This window comes from Nicotiana attenuata, unplaced genomic scaffold (genome assembly GCF_001879085.1).
Source record: "Nicotiana attenuata strain UT unplaced genomic scaffold, NIATTr2, whole genome shotgun sequence".
Classification (NCBI taxonomy): Eukaryota; Viridiplantae; Streptophyta; class Magnoliopsida; order Solanales; family Solanaceae; genus Nicotiana; species Nicotiana attenuata.
The window spans coordinates 21612-43072 of record NW_017674069.1 but is presented as its reverse complement, the minus strand read 5'-3'; the positions used below and the strand labels follow the sequence as shown (position 1 = coordinate 43072).

Below are 21461 nucleotides of genomic sequence, written 5' to 3'. Positions count from 1 at the left end.
ACACACTAGAGATGAGTGTTGTTTTCCACCAATTGAAAGCAACTTCCCTTTCCATGAATGCAATTTAGCCTTCACCTTCTTGATAAGATCATCATAGTACTCCTTCCTCCGTTTAGTGTAGAAGATAGGACAACCAAGGTATATAAAGGGAAATTTAGCTCTTGCAAATCCAGTAATGTTCCCTACTGCCTGAAATAATCATGTGCCACTTTAGAGTACATATAGTAGGAGCTCTTAGCTTTATTGATCATTTGACCCGATATCTTCTCATAGTTTTCCAACACTGCCATAATCTTGCTCAATGATGGAGGATGAGCAGAAGCGAAAATTATGGTATCATCAACATAAGCTAAGTGATTCAAAGGATCAGACCACTTTGGCATCCCAAATCCAACAAAAGATTTATCTTCAAAGAGCTTGTTCAATGATCTAGATAGCACCTCAGCTGATAGTATGAACAAGGCTAAAGATAGTGGATCCCCTTGCTTCACACACCTTGTAGACTTGAAGAACCCTGAGGAATGCCCATTAACCAATACTGAATACCAATTATTTGACACCAAATTCCACACCATGTTGATGAAGTGTTCTGAGAATCTCATATTCCTTAGAACATGTAACAAATATTTCCATGAGACCCTGTCATACACCTTAGCCATGTCTAGTTTAATAACCACATTTGCTGGCTTGCCTCTCAATCTTATATCAGTCACAATCTCTTGAATGAGTAATATGTTCTCAAATATACTCCTCCCCTTCACAGATCCGGATTGATTTGGAGATATTAAGGTAGACAGAAATTTCTCCAATCTATCATGTAACACTCTAGACAAGACCTTGTTGATGAAGTTACTCAAACTAATAGCTCTTAGGTCGGAAAAGGTCTCCACTCTAGGTTTCTATGGCAGCAAAACTAAATTGGTGTGAGTGATGGATTTAGGCAATGCAGCTCCTCCATAGAAGTGTAGTACCATGTTGTGTATGTCAACACCAATAATATCCCAGCATGTCTGATAGAATAGGCCAGTAAATCCATCAGGACCACTAGCACTCTCCCCACTAAGCTCAAAAACTGCTGCCCTAATTTCTTCAAGTGTCGGCATTCTACTAAGCTCCAAATTCTGCTCCATAGTGACCATGGAAGGTATATTGTTAAGCAATGTCTGATAGAATAGGCCAGTAAATCCATCAGGACCACTAGCACTCTCCCCACTAAGCTCAAAAACTGCTGCCCTAATTTCTTCAAGTGTTGGCATTCTACTAAGCTCCAAATTCTGCTCCATAGTGACCATGGAAGGTATATTGTTAAGCAATGAGAAATCAGTAGTATCGCCTTCATTGGTGAACTGCCTTTGATAGAAATCCACTGTAGCTGTAGCCAATTGCTCTTGATCTTCAATCCACACCCCTTTTCCAGTCTGAATCCTTTTCAGTTGCAACTTCTTCCTCTTGCCATTGACATGATTGTGGAAAAAACTTGTATTCCTATCACCCTCTGCAAACCATGTTATCCCAGCTTTTTGCTTCTATATTGCTCTTCAATGCTCAAATATTTCATCAATTCTGATTGAGCTTTTTGAAGAACAATTCTATTCTCTATAGTAGGTTCCTCTTCAAACAACATCCCCTTTACTCTAACAATGTCTTCTAAGATAGCCAACTGCTTGAAGATATCACCAAATGTTTCCCTACTCCATTTTGAAAGAGCTGCCTTCACCTTCTTGAGCTTCTGCTTGAACATCAAAAAAAGATCTCCTATGAAATCAGCTTCCCAATTCTGCCTCACCACATCTATAAATATAGCATGTTTAGCCCAAAAATTCAAGAACCTGAATGGCTTGACAAAGTTGGCAGTCTCCTCCCCACATGTCATGACCAAAGGTGTTACACCCCATGTTTTCTTACGTAGAAGTACGCCATAAGTAAATTGATATAAGCTGTAAAATGAGATGTTACATTCCGCATTTTCGTACGTTAAGGTTTCGTCGTAAGTTAATCGACGTAAGTTCGGGAATGATATTTATTTTGGGATTATAAGTATTACGCTATTTCGAACAAGTGATAAGTTAATTCGTGAAGGTGAGAGGGTAAGCAAATCGAAGAAAATGAGTTTCATCGAAGTTTGGCAATTTGGGGATAAGATACGGTCCGAGCTAAAATACTCGGTATTTATGGACTAGTGCCGTACAAGGTAGGTAGCACATGACCATCATAGTAAGGTATATAAGGTATGTGAAAAGTGAGTAGTATTTTACGTAAGTGAAAATAATTCTTAATTATGTGGGTAAATGGTTAATTATTGGGTAATGGGACATTACCTAGTTAATTAATAATTAGTGGTGGATTAATTGAAGTCTTTGGATAAAGACTAAAGCAAAAACGTGGCAGCAAGCCACTTCTTAAATACATGACTATTAGTCATTTTTGGTAGGTGTCAAAGTAATGTTTTAATTACATAACACCTTATCTCTAATATCTTGAGTTTTTGGTAGGTGGCAAAGTAATAACCTCATTTCTAATATCTTGAATTCAAAGACTACAATCAAAAATCAGACCTGACCGTTTGCACATTAGCAATTCCTACAAAATATTCCTAACATCTTCAACGAGAGTTCTTACAAAATCTTCAACCAATTCCTACAAAAGATTCCAACGAGATTTCTTAGCACATGAGCAACGTGAGATTTTGCGATTCTAAGGGAGTACAATGCAACCTTTTCCAAGAATATCATACGGATTTTTTCCTACGCCAGGTATGTTAAGGCTATCCCTTCTTTCTTTTTGCATGATCTATACGACACAAACGAAATGAGCAAATGCACAACTTTCATAAATTACTCTATTCATAGAAGTACTAGAGATGCCTATGTTCTTGATTCCCCATGTATCCTATTATTCTATCATCTGTTCATGGGTCTCAGAAAATACGTAAGTTGATAAAGTTTATTTTATGATATTAATCAAAGGCATAATGGTCTTATGATATTCCAAGAGATTTTATTGACGTACTTCTCATGCATTGCATTCATGTACATTGACCCATGACCAGATGGCATTATATACGCATATGTATATATATGTATATGGGATATGGGAAAAGGTTACGACGCTATATACGCACCACCACCTGATCAGCTGGTATACTTTGATGATTTTGCCCACAGTGGCCGAGATGATATGATGGGATGCCCTCAGAGGCTTGATGATATTATGAACACATGTACCTATGCACGACATGACATTCATACGCATATGGATGACACTATAAGTATTTCATGATTTACAGAGTTATCCAGACTTACATGTCGAGTCTTTTACTCCATGTTTCTCTCATGTATATTATTTACTGATTTTTATTCCTTACATACTCGGTACATTATTTGTACTCCTTTTTGCCTGGGATGTTGCATTTCATGCCCGCAGGTCCCGATAGACAGGATGAGAGTCCTCCAAGTAGGCTATCAGCTCAACGGAAGGTATCGGTGTGCTCCATTTGCTCCGAAGTTGCTTATTTGGTCAGTATGATTAGGACATGTATTGATTACTATGGCGGGGCCCTGTCTCGAGCTTTGTGACATTTATGTACTCTTAGAGGCTTGTAGACATATGTGTACGTGAAAGATTATATGGCCTTGTCGGCCTATGTTCGGTGTACGAGTGGTGATTTTGGTCTTGTAGGCCAGTATGTCATATGTATAAGTTTGTATTTCCCTCATGATTTACTCCAGTTCATTTACCTATGATAGAATGGTACGAAAGATACGTTACGTTGGCACTCGGTTGATTAAGGTACCGGGTGCCTATCGCGGCCCATCGGTTTGGGTCGTGACAAAAGGTGCATGATCCGATCTAGTTCTAATAAGGTGCACCACTTTAATGGTTGGCAACATATTCTAGAAAGGCAAATTTACCAAAATTCTATCCAACCTCTTGAATATGCATGATGCATTAGGTCTACCATTCCACCATGTACAAGGACTCCCATTGTACCCTTGATCAAACTATCCACATGAATTGATACAAAAGGCAAAGTCCTCATACTCAGGAGGGTGTACTGGTTATCCCCCTATCTTCTCATCTTCATGTAATACCACATTGAAATCCCCTGCTACCAACCATGGCAACTACATATTCACTTGCTAAATATATAGATGATCCCATAATTCAAACCTCTCTAATGCTGAACATTTTGCATAAACAAATGTCATCATCATGTGCTTCCCCAAGTCATGGTGAAACACTTTCACAATCACTTGTTGTTCAGTATCCTCCACTAGTTCCCATTACACTATTGCATCAAAGAACAACCATATTTGCCCATTAATATTTGAGTAGGCAGTATCCATATTCAGCATCCTTCTATACCTATTAATGAAACCCTTCTTTTGAAAAGGTTCCATCAATTCAATTACAAAAAAATTATGTTCCCTTTGCATGTTGATCACTCTAGGAAAGGCCTGCTGTGTATTCACAGACCTTATGTTCCAAATAAGTGTTTTGATCATCATCATTTAGATTGAGATGCACCCCTCTTGGGCATTATTCTTAAAGGTGGAAGTGGCCCTTTATTCTAATTCTTCTTAGTCTTCTTACCTCCCTTTGCACTAGCTATAGGTGATAAGTCAGCTTCCCTTGTCACTTGTTTGAAATTGGTTGTAGTTGATTCATCATCTTCTTCTTCCTACATTGGATTCTGTCTCAATATCTCTTCCTCCATATGTGCCACATTGTGTGTAATTATATGATGTAAATGCTGCAGAGGGATCTTCAAAGGTACATTAAGTTGCAACTGCATGATTTGATCCGTGCCAGGTTCACAAGCAATAGGAGCTGCCTCTAATTCCCCAGCTGATCTTGGTACAATAGCTTGCTCAAATTGATCCTTTGACTGTTCATTCCCTTTGTTGTGCTCCATAGAAGAAACAACAACCTTCATAAATTTGAATTGCATCTCATAAACACTGCCTAGCCCTGGATTTACTGTAGCAGTCTGCCTAGAAATCATTGTTCCATTGGGATCACCTTCCTTCCCATAGCATGTCTGTTGGCCATCAACAAAGGCCAAAACCTCCCCAATTTTGCTAGGGTTTACTGTTCCATTGCCTTTCTTCTTGGTTAGAGATAATTGAGCTGATCCATCTTGTTTTCTAGATTCCTTTGATGATCCTCTATCACCTCCAGTTGATGGTTTAGGTTGCATAGCCTTAGAACTTGAACTACCCTCAACCCTAATTTCTAGGCAATTAGGGTTAGGGTTTACTGTAGCTAGGGTTTCAGGTCCCCCTTCTTTTGAACTTGCAAATTTCCATCTTGGACATTGTTTTTGTCATTCAAATCCTCTGCATTTTGTGTTCTCCACTTCCTCAACTTCATCACCCCAAGTCTTCCTTTGCATCAGTTAAGGTCTCAGAATTTGGCAAACATTGTGAACTATGACCAACTGTTTGCGTAGGGATTTCTTGACATGAGTAATTAGTTGTGACATGAATGTCCTCCCGAGCTGCATTGAACCTCCTTGCCACCCAATACACTATTCTTTCTCTCCTCATATCTTCATTATCCCCATTGCTAGTATGGCTAGGAACTGATCCATCGACAATATTAGTAATTCCATCTCCAGCTCCTTTCATAGCTGCCTTGGTTCCTTTCCCAGTAGAAGTAAGAGATTGATTCCCACTCTTTTCCTTTTCAAGAACCTTTTCCATTGCTTATTTCTTCATACATACTAGGTCTTGTAATTGATTAATCCCTTCTCCCTTAGGATTTGTGATTCCTACTTTTCCAGATGCCCTACTCCCACTGCCATTAGGAATAGGATTGGGATTTCTGGAATTCTTCAACTTCTCCTTCTCCTTCCGTTTTTTGGATTGATCTTTGCCTTGATCTTGCCTTTTCTCCTTGTTATTTTCTTCTCCCTTTCCATCAGTGATTCTCAAAATTGTGTTTCCTGATTCATCAACCTCCAGAACATCAAAAGAATTCTTAGTTTAGACTCCATCTTCCTTAGCCTTCCCTTTCAATTTGTCACCATCTTTTTCACTAGGAGCTTCAATAATATGACTATTTTTGTCTCTTTGGTATCTATAATTCCTTCTTTGCTTCCATTCTTGTTTTGATACATTATGGATAGGTTTCCCCAACATTTTTCCACTGGACAACACCTTAGAAGTATTAGCAACAGTCCCAATTGCATCACTACATACCACCACTGCCTTCTCCTTACCTTGATCATCACCCTCCTCATTAAATTTCTTATGTAACTTTGGATGAATTATTCAGCATTCACCTTCATTGTGACCTTGTTTCTTGCATGTCTTGCAGTACTTTGGCATGTAATCATACTTTATCTTGATCCATTTAGATTCCTTAGGTCCAGTTTCATCCGCTTCCTCAATAATCTTGATTCTTTGTGGCAATGTAGCAAGTAAATTAACTTCCACCTTGATCTTACCACAACTAGGTCTTGTGCCATTTTGTGTAGCCAAATCAACATGTAATGGTCTGCCTACTGCATTAGTTAATGAGAACACAAAGTCCTTACAAAGAAATTCGGTGGGAGGTCCTGAAAAGAGATCCAAGCAATTGTAATTGGTGTTTCAACATCTGGAGACCACCATGGACTCCATTTAGTGCACCTGATCTTCCAAAACTCCCCTTGTGCCTTCAAATAAAATGTTAGCTTGGACAATAAGTGAATATAATCCTCCATCAACCATAATTTAATCAAAACATGCGTATCTTCTATTAAACCTATCGAGCATGATCCTTAAAGTTCACACTGGATTGGTATTGCCTTTCTCAACTCTTGGATCATAGGTTTGCCATATGAAAACTTTCCCAGAACTGCTAGATGAAGTCCTTGTTGTACAATTGACTGTTTAACCTCAGCTTTCTTCCACTTCACCATTGGTTCACCATGAAGGAACTCTACTGGTTTTATAGAATTTATGAGCATGGGAGCATTTAATGATTGTGGCTGGAGTAAATTAGTATATTTTTGGATTGATTAGGGTTAGTTGGTATTTGTGGGAGTGGTTTAGGGTTGTTTGACGACTGACCAACCTCCGTTAGAGGGTGGCCAGTGGCCGGCGCGACCATGAAGAAGCTAGGTTTAGGGTTTTTCATGAGAGAGAAGAGAGCGTTTCTTGAGTATTTCTTTTCTTGTTTAGTGAGCTGTTTAGATGCAAGTGATGTCACTTTTAATGATTTTATCTTATATTTTTGTTTTACTTTTTATATAGGAGTATATATATATACACTAGCAAGAATATCTGTGCAATGCACGAGCCCGACATAAGAGATTTAGTCTTAGATTGATCTTCAAGGTCATGAAATTGCAGTATGTATCCACTAAAAAACCGATTCACATAATTTTAGCAACATAACCAGTAAAATTATGTACAACTATAAGTATCTCTAAGCAAACTTGTGTGTGGAAAAAATTCAATAAAGCTTCAAACTCGGATGCAAATCCTTCTTCATCCACCTCAAGACATCTTCAATTTTTGATCACATATCATCTGCCATTGAAAATCCTTCAGGGAGATACATCACAACAAAACAAAAGTTAACCACTTAGTAAAAAGTGAGGAAATATGTCAAGTCTTTTCAAAGAACTACAATTATCTTGATCGAGGCTTCGAACTCATATGGCGATCTTAAATTCTTAGCATCATATGATGTATTTATATTCCAAGTAAATCCGGCCTAAGTACACAATAGAAGCTTGAGAGCTTTTAGATGTAAACCACTAACCATACAAATGTTTTATTCAAGATTTATACTTCATACAAGATACCACATGACATAAGCCAAAATCCATCCCTAGTTCTACTTGAACATCAAATGCAACAGATGCTACAAGAGCAAGCTTATTTATGGTAAATCGGATCAATCAATACATATACCAACGTGGAAAAAGGGTAAATGTATTCTTGGAGCAGAAGAGTTTGGCTACAAACAACAGTAAGTTTGAAGCAATTGAAAAACAACTGTTAGAGCTATATGTGCAGATACAGCAAAGCAGGTCAGAAAGTTATATGTCCTCCATGAATCCCTTTTCTTAGTCTTCCTTTTTGTTATTTTATCGAATATATATTTCTTATATTAGATGAGGAACTTAATTATAAGTCCTTACTGTAGTTTCACCAAGAAAATAACTCATTAAATAGAAGTAATGAGAATTTTCTTCTTTGAAATGCTGCCTGTTCTCACATTATGAGCAAACTTGTTAGCTAAAATAATACTTAAATGAAGTTGGACAATTTCTTCTTTGATCCTTTTCTATTCCTCGCTCTACAGTCCATATATATATNGTTTTGAACAACGTCAGAAAAGAGAATTCAACTGAACGGGTAGAGGCCACTAATGGCCATGGTACTCAGGTTCCCAAGGAAGATGTATCCCAACTTGAACAGAAATTGCTGAAATTCCAGGAAGAGCTCGATCAGGTTCGGAACCTGGCAAGCCTGTCATTTTCCCTCAGCACCCCAGATATCACCTTTCCCAATAATCAAAACCCTACACCGCCTCAAAACATCCCAAAGCAACAGAGTCATCCCGCTCCTCACACTATTTCCCCAAAGACCCAATGCAACACCTGCCATACCCCAAACAACACTACACTACTCATTAGGGAAAGACGAGAGAATCCGCATGAAGCTATTCATGAGGAGTCTGAAAGGAGATGCGCTGTCCTGGTACATCAGCCAAGATCCAAAGAAGCGGTCAAGCTGGGTAGGCATGGCGTCCGACTTTATGGACAAGTTCAGGTTTAACANCAAAAAACTGCGCCGTATGTGTTCTATATTAAGAATCTGATAAGAACAAAAGAAAACTTATAGTTCAATGACTTCCTTTTTTGGTGAAAAAGGCAAATGTTATTGTTCAGCTAAGATAGATGAGTATGTTATAGGAAGTCCACGGAAGCATGCCATCAAACACTTTAGGTGAATGAATGTGCACATGTTGTTGGGTGAATGAATGTGCATGCTTAGTGCTATAATACTTAGCATCATCTGTATGAATCTCATATAAGATAAAGTAGGCAACAACGAAATACAACAAGCATAGATAAAGAAAATAATTTTAAGCTTCAACCTGGATTCTAAAATCGTGATCTTCAAACTCTAAATGCAAAAGCCTAATTGCAGCACATGAAAGAAAAAATCATATGAACTACTAATTGTTAAAGTTACAAACTCATCAAAATTATCGAATAAAGACAACATATAGAAAGATACAGAATCTCATTATTACAATATTACTATTTAATAAGAGATGACTTTCACTATTTTGAATAGATACATTAAAATAAAATTTTAAAAAAAATAGCAGATTTAGAAATAGGCAAAGTTTTCCTAAAGAAGATTATCAGGCACTTTATGAACATCACAAGTCTTAAAAGCGGATTCAAAAAAGAGAAATGTATGAAAACCCACCAAAAGTCACAGACTATATAAAAATAAATCGTCAAACATACATGTGCAAATCAGATACTATTAAGATATTTATGTATAAAATCCAACAAATAACTATCCAAGAACAGAAAAGAAAGAGATATCCATCAAAATCCTTGTAGTATTAACAGACAAAATGAAGAAAAACTTGCCCAAATTGATTCATTTTAAATCCACAATTTTTGTGTTGGCCGTGCAAGATGAATATCATTGCCAAGAATTGGGAACATAATTGCTCAATTGATGGTAATAGAGACGACAAAGACGTGCAAGAGTTGAAATACCAAAATAAACCTCCAAAAAGATAAATACTATTGAGTAAACTGGAATAAAATAAGAAGTATAGACAGTTATAATTCTAACTCATCTTACATGTTCAAGAAGTTAGTTAAGTTAGTTGAAAATCAATTACAGAGATGCAGTTAGTAGCAGTGCTCTTAGAGTTGTTGTGGATCTTTGATTCTCTATATATACATGTAACTATACTCAGAAATCAATCAATGGAGAAAATTCACTTTAGTCTCACTCGATCATATCTCAGTTTTTTTCCCTCCCTCCCTTTCCTCCTCCTCCTCCTCATCCTCCTCCTTCTTCTTCTTTCTCTAGATGTTACCTTCTTCAATCTTCATTCTTCTTGTTATCAGCTCTAAATCTTACTGTGAGCAGGTGTATGGTTGAATTTCTACATGGGATCAGAGCAGTAGAATTCAATTACTTTCGCAAAATCTACAGCTCTTGAAATTTTCTAATTCTGTCAAAATCTTTCTTCAATTCTTGAAGAGTTTTGAGAATCTGCATTATAGAAATTCATATCAAAGCAAGTGTTGTTGGTTAATTGCAATTCTGAAAAACGGTTCAATCTTTGAGACATGACAATCAACAATTCAGAAAATTTAGAAACTACAACTAGAACCACACCACCTGTGATTCAAGTTGATGCAAATGGAATGAAGTATACACCATGAATCATACCAGTCATGGATCATAATCATCCCATGTATATGCGTTCAACAGATGTGAGTGGCATTCTCCTTATCTCTTTATAATTAAGTGGATCAGACAATTACTCTCTATGGAGCAAATATACGAGAATAGCTTTACTAGGAAGTAATAAGTTGGGATTTATTGATGGTTCTTGGAAGAAATAAAATATTAGGGAGGAATTCTGGTACCAGTGAAAAAGGTGTAATGCCATAGTCCAATCTTGGATAATGAATATTGTCTCTAGTAATCCGTTGGGAGGAATGGTGTATGCTGATAGCGCTCAAGATGTTTGGGAAGATCTGAAAGAAAGGTTCAATATGGTGGATGGATCAAGATCTTTCAGTCTACATCAAGAAATTGTAAGACTAACCCAAGGAACAACTTCTGTAGCAACTTACTTCACAAAGTTGAAAGAGTTGTGGGTTGAATTAGAGGCTTTAGTGCTACTACCTAGATGTAAATGTGATAAGTCAAGGGAATTTGTTTCCTATCTCCAACGACAGAAGTTGTACCAGTTTTTAATGGGGATGAATGATAACTATCTACAAGCTAGGAGTCAAATTCTTCTTATGACACCACTACCTTTAGTGAATCAAGTGTATACTATGATAGTCAATGATAAATCACATAAGGCTATGGGGAAGTATCTAACTCAATTGGTCTATTGGGTACTATGCCCAGCCTTGATCCTACTACCATGTATTCTAAAATAGGATATCAAAATCAGAAGTTCAGAAAAACCAACAATTTGTATTGTGGTCACTGCAAAATGAGAAATCACACTAGAGAAAATTGCTATAAACTAAAAGGATATCCTTAAGAGTCTAAGTACAAAAGGAAAGGGGGATCAGGAGGGTCATTTGCTGCTTACAATGTGTTCTCAAAAGAAGCAAATGAATAGCTGACACAGCTGGATAATCAAGGAAACAATAAAGTTAGCATAGTTCACTACACAGACACTCCTGCACAGATGGCTCAAATGAACCAATTCCCGAGGCAAATAACTCAAATTGGAGCATGTACCTTCACTTAGACTCAATATGAACAGATTGTTCAACTGCTGAATCAAAACCATCAACAAGTACAAATTCCCTCACCGGCTCTTTAGCCAATGTAGCAGGTAAAGAAACAGGTATTAGTAGCAGTAAGGCCATGTTAGTATCCAAAATTCTTAGGGATTGGATCATTTACACTGGTGCCACAAACCACATGGTGTCTGATATCAGCATGCTAAATAAAGCCTTTTTGTTGAAAAGTATAAACACAAAAAATGTGCAGTTACCAAATGGTGAGGTATCACAAGTAGCTCATATTGGTTCAAGCTCAATTTCTGATAACAATACTCTAACTAATGTGTTTTTACTGCCTCAATTCAAGTATAATCTTATGTGAGTGCCACAGGCAATAAAACAATTGAATTGTGTAGCTGTTTTCTATCCTAACTTTTGTGTGTTTCAGGATCTTTGCAATGGCAAGGTAAAGGATATTGGTAAGGAGTGTGATGGCTTATACCTACTATTAAACAAGTCAACTGGAAAACTTGGAGAAACGGGCTTAAATGTGCATCAAGCTACTGTTGTCAGTGCAGAAGAAATAAAACTATGGCATATGAGATTTGGCCATGTAACCAGTACGACTTTAAATAAAATTCTACCTGCTAGCAGTCAGATTATAATAGAAACTCTCAAGAAATGTAGCATATGTCCATGTGCAAAATAGTATAGACTACCTTTTCCTACTAGCTTAAGTAGAAGTACTGCTAAGTTTGATCTTGTTCACATGGATGTATGGGGACCTTACAAAGTTCAAACTTTTGATGGAAGCAAATACTTTCTAACCATAGTAGATGATTACACTAGAATGACATGGGTTTACTTGCTAAAATTAAAATCTGAAGCCAGTACTGTCATTCCATTCTTTCTAAAATATGTCCAAACTCAATTCAATACTACGGTTAAAGTTGTTAGATCAGACAATGGTACTGAGTTCCTTAATGAAGTTTGTCACAATAGATTCAACAATTAGAAATAATACACCAAAGGTCTTGTGCCTATACACGTCAGCAAAATTACTTAGCATAAAGAAAACACAGACATATTCTAGAAATAACAAGAGCAATTAGATTTCAAGCAAACATTCCTCTGAAATTTTGGAGATATTGAGTTCAAACTGCTGTATATTTGATTAATAGATTGCCATCATCTGTGATTAAAATGTCTCCTTATAAAAAAATGTACAGCAGAAAACCTTCTCTTAGCCATTTAAGAGTAATGAGATATCTGTGCTATGCTAAGAACATTGCTGAAACTGAAAAGCTTCAGCCAAGAGTAAGAACGGCTGTCCTAATGGGATACTCAGAGGTACAAAAAGCTATATACTATATGATATTAATAACAAGCGTTTCTTTGTCAACATGGATGTTAGTTTCAGAGAAGATGAATTTCCATTCAAATGGAATACTACTCAGATTCTAATATTTACCAACACTGTTTCAGAAATGTCACAAGCAGATGAACACAATACACAAGTTCTGGAACTACAAACTTCTAGCTGCTATCAGGGGTCGAACAGTAACAATGAGCCAACACAATAACAACAAACTACCACTCCACAAGTGCCTTTAGTCCAGATTACTCCAGAAACACAACCTACCTTACAGTCTCAGACTAATATAGACACACAAACTATGTTACAGATCACTAGGGCACCAACAATTCAACAGCTGCCTACTCAGCTTGTGTCAAGATCAAAACCAAGAGTGGAACCTACCAGAAAATCTATAAGAACTTCAATACCACCTATATGGAAAAAGGACTTCATATCGCTCAGCTTACACAACAAATCCAACTATCCAATCTCAGACTTCATTTCTTATGACCAGATCTCACCGAAATACAGTGCCTTCTTTTCAGCTTTTTCATCTATCACAGAACCTCAATCCTATACTGAGGCAGCTCAGGATCCAGCATGGATTGAAGCTATGCAAGCAGAGATTAATGCTCTACAAGAAAATAATACATGGGAGATAGTAAGTATACCAGAAGGAAAGAAGCCAATTGGCTGCAAGTGTATATACAGGGTCAAATACAAGGCAACAGGTGAAGTAGAAAGACTTAAAGAGATTAGTAGCAAAAGGCTACAGTCAACAAGAAGGTATAGACTACCAGGAAAATTTCTCTTCTGTAGTCAAGATGGTGACAGTCATATCAATTCTATCTATAGCAGCTGCAAGAAGTCGGCATATACACCAAATGGATGTATATAATGCCTTCCTACAAGGAGACTTTACTGATGAGATTTACATGGAACTGCCATAGGAATTTTAGATTCAGGGGGAGACTAAAGTATATAGACTCATAAAATCCCTCTATGGATTAAAGCAAGCACCAAGGCGGAATGTAAAGTGACAGAAGCTCTATTGAGTTTCCAGTTCACTCAGAGTCAATTTGATTATTCTCTATTCATTAAGAGAACAGACAAAGGCACTACAGTGGTTCTTATCTATATTTATGACATGCTGATAACAGGTACCAGGTTGGACCTCATAGAAGATACAAAAAATGCACTACATAAGGCCTTCAAGATGAAGGATTTGAGTGAATTAAAATACTTTCTAGGGATTGAATTTGCAATATCAGAAAAAGAAATCTTATTGCATCAAAGAAAATATGCATTAGAACTATCTGAACTTGGACTCTCAGCTGCAAAGCCAATAGGTACACCTATGGACAACAACCTAAAACTCACAACCAGGGAATATGATGAACATCTCTCAACAGCTTCACTCATAGAGGATTAAGTCTTATCTGACCAAGGACCATATCAAAGACTTATTGAAAAACTACTATATCTCACAGTCACAATGCCTGACATAGCTTTCCGTGTGCAGAAACTAAGTCAATATCTGCAGCAACCAAAAAGGTCACACGTGGAAGCAACTCAAAGAATAGTCAAGTATATCAAGAATGAGCCTGGACTAGGTGTACGTCTATCCAATAAACCACAAGATAAAATTACAGCATTTTGTGATGCTGACTGGGCAGCATGTCCACAAACAAGAAAATCTATCACTGGTTTTCTAGTGAAGATTGGGGAGTCAACGGTGTCTTGAAAATCAAAGAAGCAAACCACAATTTCAAGAAACTCTGCTGAATTTGAATACAGGAGCATGGCCTCAGCAGCAGCAAAATTGACATGGTTATTAGGAATGCTTAATGATACCGGTTTCAAGTTTGAACTTCCTGTAACTATTTACAGTGACAGCAAAGCTGTAATTCAAATCGCAGCTAATCCAGTCTTCTATGAAAGAACAAAACATATTGAGATAGATTGTCATTTCATAAGAGAGAAAATACAACAGGGACTTTTGAAGACAGAATACAACAGCACCACTGAACAGCCAGTTGATATACTTACAAAAGGATTAAATAAAATACACATGTATCTCAGGTCCAAGCTAGGATTACTTGACATCTTTACTCCACCTAGCTTGGGGGGGGGGGGGTATTGAGTATACGGGAAGAAAATAAGAAGTATAGACAGCTATAAGTCTAACTCATCTTACATGCTCAAGAAGTTAATAAGTTAATTGAAAATCAGTTACAGAATTAGTTACACGGTTGCAGTTAGTAGCAGCGCTCTTAGAGCTGTTGTGGATCTTTGATTCTCTATATATACATGTAACTATACTCAAGAATCAATCAATGGAGAGTTTCACTTTAGTGTCACTCGATCATATCTCTGTTTCTCTTCCTCCCTTCCTTCCTTCCTCCTCCTCCTCCTCCTCCTCCTCCTCCTCCTTCTTCTTTCTCTTACTTCTCTTACTGTTCATTCTTCAATCTTCATTCTCCTTGTTATCATCTCCAAATCTAACTATGAGCAAGGTGTATGGTTGAATTTCTACAACGCATTAGATTCACTCTCTAAGTTGTAAAAGGCGAGGAAATTAGTGAAATTAGAAGACCACCCGGTGGTATTCGAGAAGCAACATGAATACTGAGTTAGAAAAGAAGCAGACGCGTAGAGTTGTAGTAGAGAAAAGAAGTTAGCAACCTGGGGTTCGATAATGAAAGGGAAAGAAGATGAATTTTCAAAGTACACATGTTTGCAAATGAAATACACGTGTTTATGAGAGAAAATGCCACAATTTAATCACCAATGATAGACATCCAAGTTTACCGTACAATTCACAGTACAATTTGTACAACTTTCAGATGCAGTGTTCGTGTGTGTATGTATATATATATATATTAAAAAACTTCAACGAAGCGGTGGCCCGTGACCCACTTGGGTCCATGTAAATCCGCCCTTGGGTCATCTTACTTCATTTAAATCATCCCAAATTTTAATTAGAAACTCATTTTGAGTATTCTTGTAATAGAGAGTTTTGTTATATTCCATAAAGTTAGTGTTGGGAAACACTTTGAGTGAACATTTTCTTTGTGAGTGATTGTAGCGAGGTTAATCTCTTGGGATAGATTTTGGGATAATTAGAGTTTCATCTCTAGTTTTGTACTCTCTTTTGTATACCAATTGTTATAGTGAAATTGCTCTTCTCCGCTTGTGAGCGTAGAAACCTGACCGAATCACGTTAAATTATGTGCCGCCTTTATCTTCTTTAATTACCATTGTTATCAACTTGCATTGTCGTTGTTATTGTTATTATAATATTGTTTGGCTAAATTTCGCACTACCTGGAGTCTCGATCGTCTCGCCAATATGAAATTGTCACAAGAAGAAACTCTTATTCTTCATAAACAAATCCATATTAAGAAATGAGACAACAAGAAAATAATTTAAATACGCAAGGAAAGATTTTGAAAAGATTTGGAAGTAAAAATAAGGATCGACTAAAAAGAAAAGTGTGATACATAGAATGCAACATGTGAAGTAATAAACAAATAATCATAGGAAATTTCATTTATGAATCATGGTGATCTAGGTTGGCAATGGAGGCAAATCCAACACATAAGCGATTTCAATATGTATATATACATATATTAATTTTTTTTACATAAAACCTTTAAAAATTGTGAACTTCTCAACATAATCTTGCTTGTTCAAAACATTTAAAAATTTGGATATTCAGGGAGTTATAGTTTAGATATGTTTGTAATTCTGGCTTCTTAGTCAAAGCTTACAATCATTGTTGAATTTCTAAGCATGGTCTATCAGAGAAATACAGCTCTTCAGATATCCGGAAGGAAAAAATAAATAAGGAAACTCCGATCTTCGTTTAAACAATATTCAAATCAAAATCTATCTGTACTATATTAAAAGCCTCGCTTTTTTTACCCTTTAAGAATATATTTTATATTGGACAAAATAGTAATTTTAGTTATTTTTCTAATATGTAGGAATAGTCATTAATTATTCTTTTAACTAGCACCCGCGCGGATGCGCGGACACTAACCTTCTTGATAAATATAGATAATTATTGGATATTAACTAAGAAGCAAAACATGAAAAAGATTAATCATTTCTCAAATTTTCTAGTTATAGTTCTATTTTCTTTTTTGGTATCATTCTCAACGGTGTCATTGGATCCTAAAAATAATCAGGAAGCAAAATAATAACTCATATTTATGGCAAAACTATCAAAGGTTGAGGCTATGGAGGATTCTTTGGATATGACTTGACTCTTGAATTACTACTTAACTCTTATTTGGTGTGTTGATATCTTTCGAAAAATATTTCTATTTTAAAATCTCAGTTTCTAAAACTTTATTTTTCAATAATACTTATTTTTATAATCATGTAAGTAAAAATATTATCCTTAATTAAAAACTCAGTTTAGTCGGCTATCTAAAAATTTGAATAATTCTTTAGCCAGTGAATTTATTTTTTTCAGTATGACTCCATTTTGATATTTGACACTAACCATGTTAAACATCTGAGTTATTTGAATTATATGTAAATAACCTTAAAATTTAAACCTTCTATATAATATAGATAACCGTTAGATATTAATTAAGAAATACTATACGAAAAAAGACTAACATTTTTCAAATCTCGTAGTGATATTTTTTTTTGCACCATTCTTATTGGAGTAATTGGAACCTAAAAATAGTCACGAAGCGAAACAATAACTCGTATTTATGGCAAAGCATAAAGGTAGACACAATATGAACGAATCTTTAGTTACGACGTGACTCTTTTACTATGACTCTTTAGTTACGACGTAACTCTTCTTTGGTATCTTGTTATATTTCAAAAAATATTTCTATTTTTGAAATTTCAATTTCTAAAAGTGAAGATATCATCCTTATTTTTGTTAGTAATAGTAATTTTTTAAAACGACACACGATGTAAATTAGAAAAAAAAAATTCTAAGATATCCTTATCTTATAATATATGTATTTAAGCTGATAAAAAATATTTAAAATCGATGAGATCAGCCTCCAAATTTTTTATACTCAATAGAGATAAAAGATAAGAAGAATTCGTTGTCATATCTTATTTTTGGTTCTTAGATTTTTCATAATTTTTTTTCTATATTTATTTTCTTTTATCTTGTTTTTGTCTTTCTTTCTTTTGTAACAAAAAATTAATTATTTCTATATAAAAGGATAATTTTTAATATAAATTGTCTATATCAGAAATTTATTTATATATTTAGTCTTTGGTTAAAAAAAATTTCTTTTTCTTTTGGCTTTATCTAATCAGCCTAACCTAAATAGGTGCTCACCCAACCACTTAAATTGAAAAATTGAAGGATACGTAATTTATATATAATCCATATATAATATGTGTATAATCGTGTATTGTTGGTATATCATCTATGTATATCAACTATAATAAGTAAACGATAAATCTGGCTAGATATTTATGCAAATATTCCGTAAGATTTCGGTTACTTGATTTTATCCATGATATGACTTCTATTATAATAATTTAAAAACTTCTCTACTAAAATTCAAAACTATCCTATCCTTTTATTTTGAAACTACATTATATCTTAAAAAATAATCACATTTCGAAATAATTTTTTATATTTTTTTGTAAAAAAAATTCACGTCATATATAGCATTTTTTTTAAATATACTTTTTGTTACACTTGAAAATCGATATAGAGACTATGCATTAGAAACCAATATCCCTCTTGTTGAAATTCGAAAAAAAAAATCTTTCACATAATTTAATGATTCAAAATTAATATTCTTCAACGAAAAAATATTATACACTTGCAATGTTGGCTTGACTGCTGCTAAATGAAAAAGTTTCAACTTATACCCTTCAATTCTTAGAAGGTGCTAAATTAAAATTAATGATAGCAATTGTATAACCAATATTTTGTTATTTGTTTGATGTCCATTTATACAAATTGACTAATCAAACAAACATTCTTCAAAAAGAAAAAATAACGTTTTTTTTTAATATTAACACATTTTTGTGATGTTTCTTTCTCTAGCATGTAGGTTTACTTCATTATATATGTAAGTAAACTTTTATTTAATTTTTAAACTCTTTTTTGTTATTTGGATAATCGTAGACGTGTACCCTATATATTATATTTATTTTAAAAGAAATTCGCTTTATTCAAATCTAGCTATACTATTTGAAAGAACTATAATTATAAGGTTTTAGATATGAAAGAGTTTAATAATTAGAAAAAATAATAAAAGTTTCTAACATAATTGCATATGATCATTAACTGATTAAGCATGATAACATGATAACAAAAGATAAATTTCTTTTTATTTTATTTTAATTCAAATTTAAAAACATTATCTATAAAATTCCAAATATTATATATATACATATATATATATATATATATACATTTGACTAACATAATCGAATATAGAATAAATTAGTTACCATACATTATTGGCATTTATTAGCTTGCCACTTGGCTTAACCACAATGCTAGTTATATATGGTAACTGTCACGACCCAAAATCCACTAAGGGTCGTGGTGGCGCCGGACACTGCTGTCAGGCAAGCCAACCAAATTGCTTGATGAAGTTCTCATTTTAACGATCTTGAAAACTAAGATTTGCCTTAAATTTTTTTAAATGAACAGATAATCGCTTCAATTCAAACTAAATGATAAGCAATTAATACAAAATATTTCAAAACCATCCCAGAACCCGGTGTCACAAGTGCATGAGCATTTATTAAGAAGGGAATAAAACACAACAACTGTCCGGAACACAATATTGGACAGAAAATAAATACAGATAACTAAAAGAGACTCTGCTAGTTGCGGGTCGCCTCGAGAAGTGCAGCTCACCTAAGTATCCGTATCAACCATGCTGCTACGCCCAGTAGGCCACTAGAGTTACATATACATGTGCAACAAAAATGCACAGAAGTGTAGTATGAGTACAAAAACAACGTGTACTCAATGAGTATCCCGTCTAATCTCGAAGAAGTAGAGACGAGATTGTCGACTTTGACACTTACTGGTAGTCCAATAATGATGTCAATAACACATTAAATCATGGATTTCTATAAACATGATTTTAATCCAATAGAAGGAGACAAGTAAACAATTAATTCGTTTATAGGAAATTTCCAAAATTCCTTTTCATTATTATCCAAATATTCTCAAGCCATGAAGAGGCAATAACAACTTTAATAAGTTCAAGGCAGCAATGCAAGCATGCACAAATCATGCCGAGGCGTACGGCCCGCTCCAACAGAAAATAAACTGTGCACTGCCGAGGGTCGAACGGCGCGAACCATAGATGCATCTATAACCCCGCTCGCGAACTATCCATGCGACGCGGTCAACATAAAATAAACAATCACCCTGCTCGCGAATCATACATGCGACGCAGGCACACATAGAAATACATGCTTAAATAGCCAATTAAGAATTTATCGGGGAATATTTATTCAATAAAAGCCACTTTCTCTTTTAACAATTTAAGAAAAGAATTTTAATCCTTTTTGAAATTTATTTAGCAATTCGGCAGGATTTAGGCAATTCAACGGTAAACAACATTACAATTATTCCAAGTATAGGTCCTAGACTACCCGGACAATAACATAATAGTAGCTACGCACGGACTCTCGTCACCTCGTGCATACGTAGCCCCCACAAATAGGAGTACATAACCAATTATTTCACCTATGGGGACAATTCCCTCTTACAAGGTTAGAAAGGAGACTCACCTCGCTCCAAAGCGCAGTTCCAATATCAAAAACCAGCCCAAGCCCTCAATTCGGAGCCGAACGATCACAAGCTAGTTAAAGGAAGTAAGAACTAGTCAGTATATGCTTACAAGATTGAATTCTAACTTTTTAAGCAATTTCCCAACCTTTTTCACAAGTTTCCTGAATTCCGACCCCGGGCCCACGTGCCCGGATTCCGAGGTTTTCGAAGGGAGTTGTTCTCTACAACCTAAGGATCGATAATATATGATTTCTAGTTCATTTCATAACATTTTTCGTGGTTAAATCCAAGTTCTATTAAAACCCTAGGTCTTGCTCTAACCCCCTTGATTTTTACTAATTTTAGTGTGTTAATCTACCCAAAATCCAAGTATTAAACTCACATTAAGTAGAATTTACTTACCTCACGATGCTATGTTGAATTTCCCTCTTTGAAAGCTCCAAAATCGCCCAAGTGTAGAGTTAAAATGAAACAAATGCCCTAAGTCCCGTTTTTAAAAGCTATGCCCAGGCCTCTGATGTCGCATTTGCGACACCAGGCTCGCAAATGCGATGTCGCAATTGCGACAATACGTTCGCAAATGCGAACTGGGCCCTTTTCTGCCTTGATCGCAAATGCGAAGGGGGGTCGCAAATGTGGACCCTGCTGGGTTCGCAAATGCGAAGCAAAAAGTCGCAAATGTGACCACTGCCCCAGCCGGCCTAATCCGCAAATGCGACGCCAACCTCGCAATTGCGAGTTCGCAATTGCGATGACCATCTCGCAATTGCGAGATCTGCAGCAGCAGCAAAAATACCAGAAAAATTGGTGTGTTGATTTAATCCGAACCCATGCCCGAAACTCACACGATCCCTCGGGGCACCTAACCAAACACTCGAACAAGTCTAAAAACATAA

General features: G+C 35.7%; 1 protein-coding gene across 1 annotated transcript; it reads right to left on the bottom strand.

Moving 5' to 3' along the window:
• Window positions 1–182: 182 nt before the first annotated feature.
• LOC109217925 lies at window positions 183–659 on the bottom strand. Its single transcript, XM_019382222.1, has one exon. It carries the CDS (start codon window positions 657–659, stop codon window positions 183–185), a length of 477 nt encoding a protein of 158 aa, XP_019237767.1.
• Between the last annotated feature and the right edge of the window lie 20802 nt (window positions 660–21461).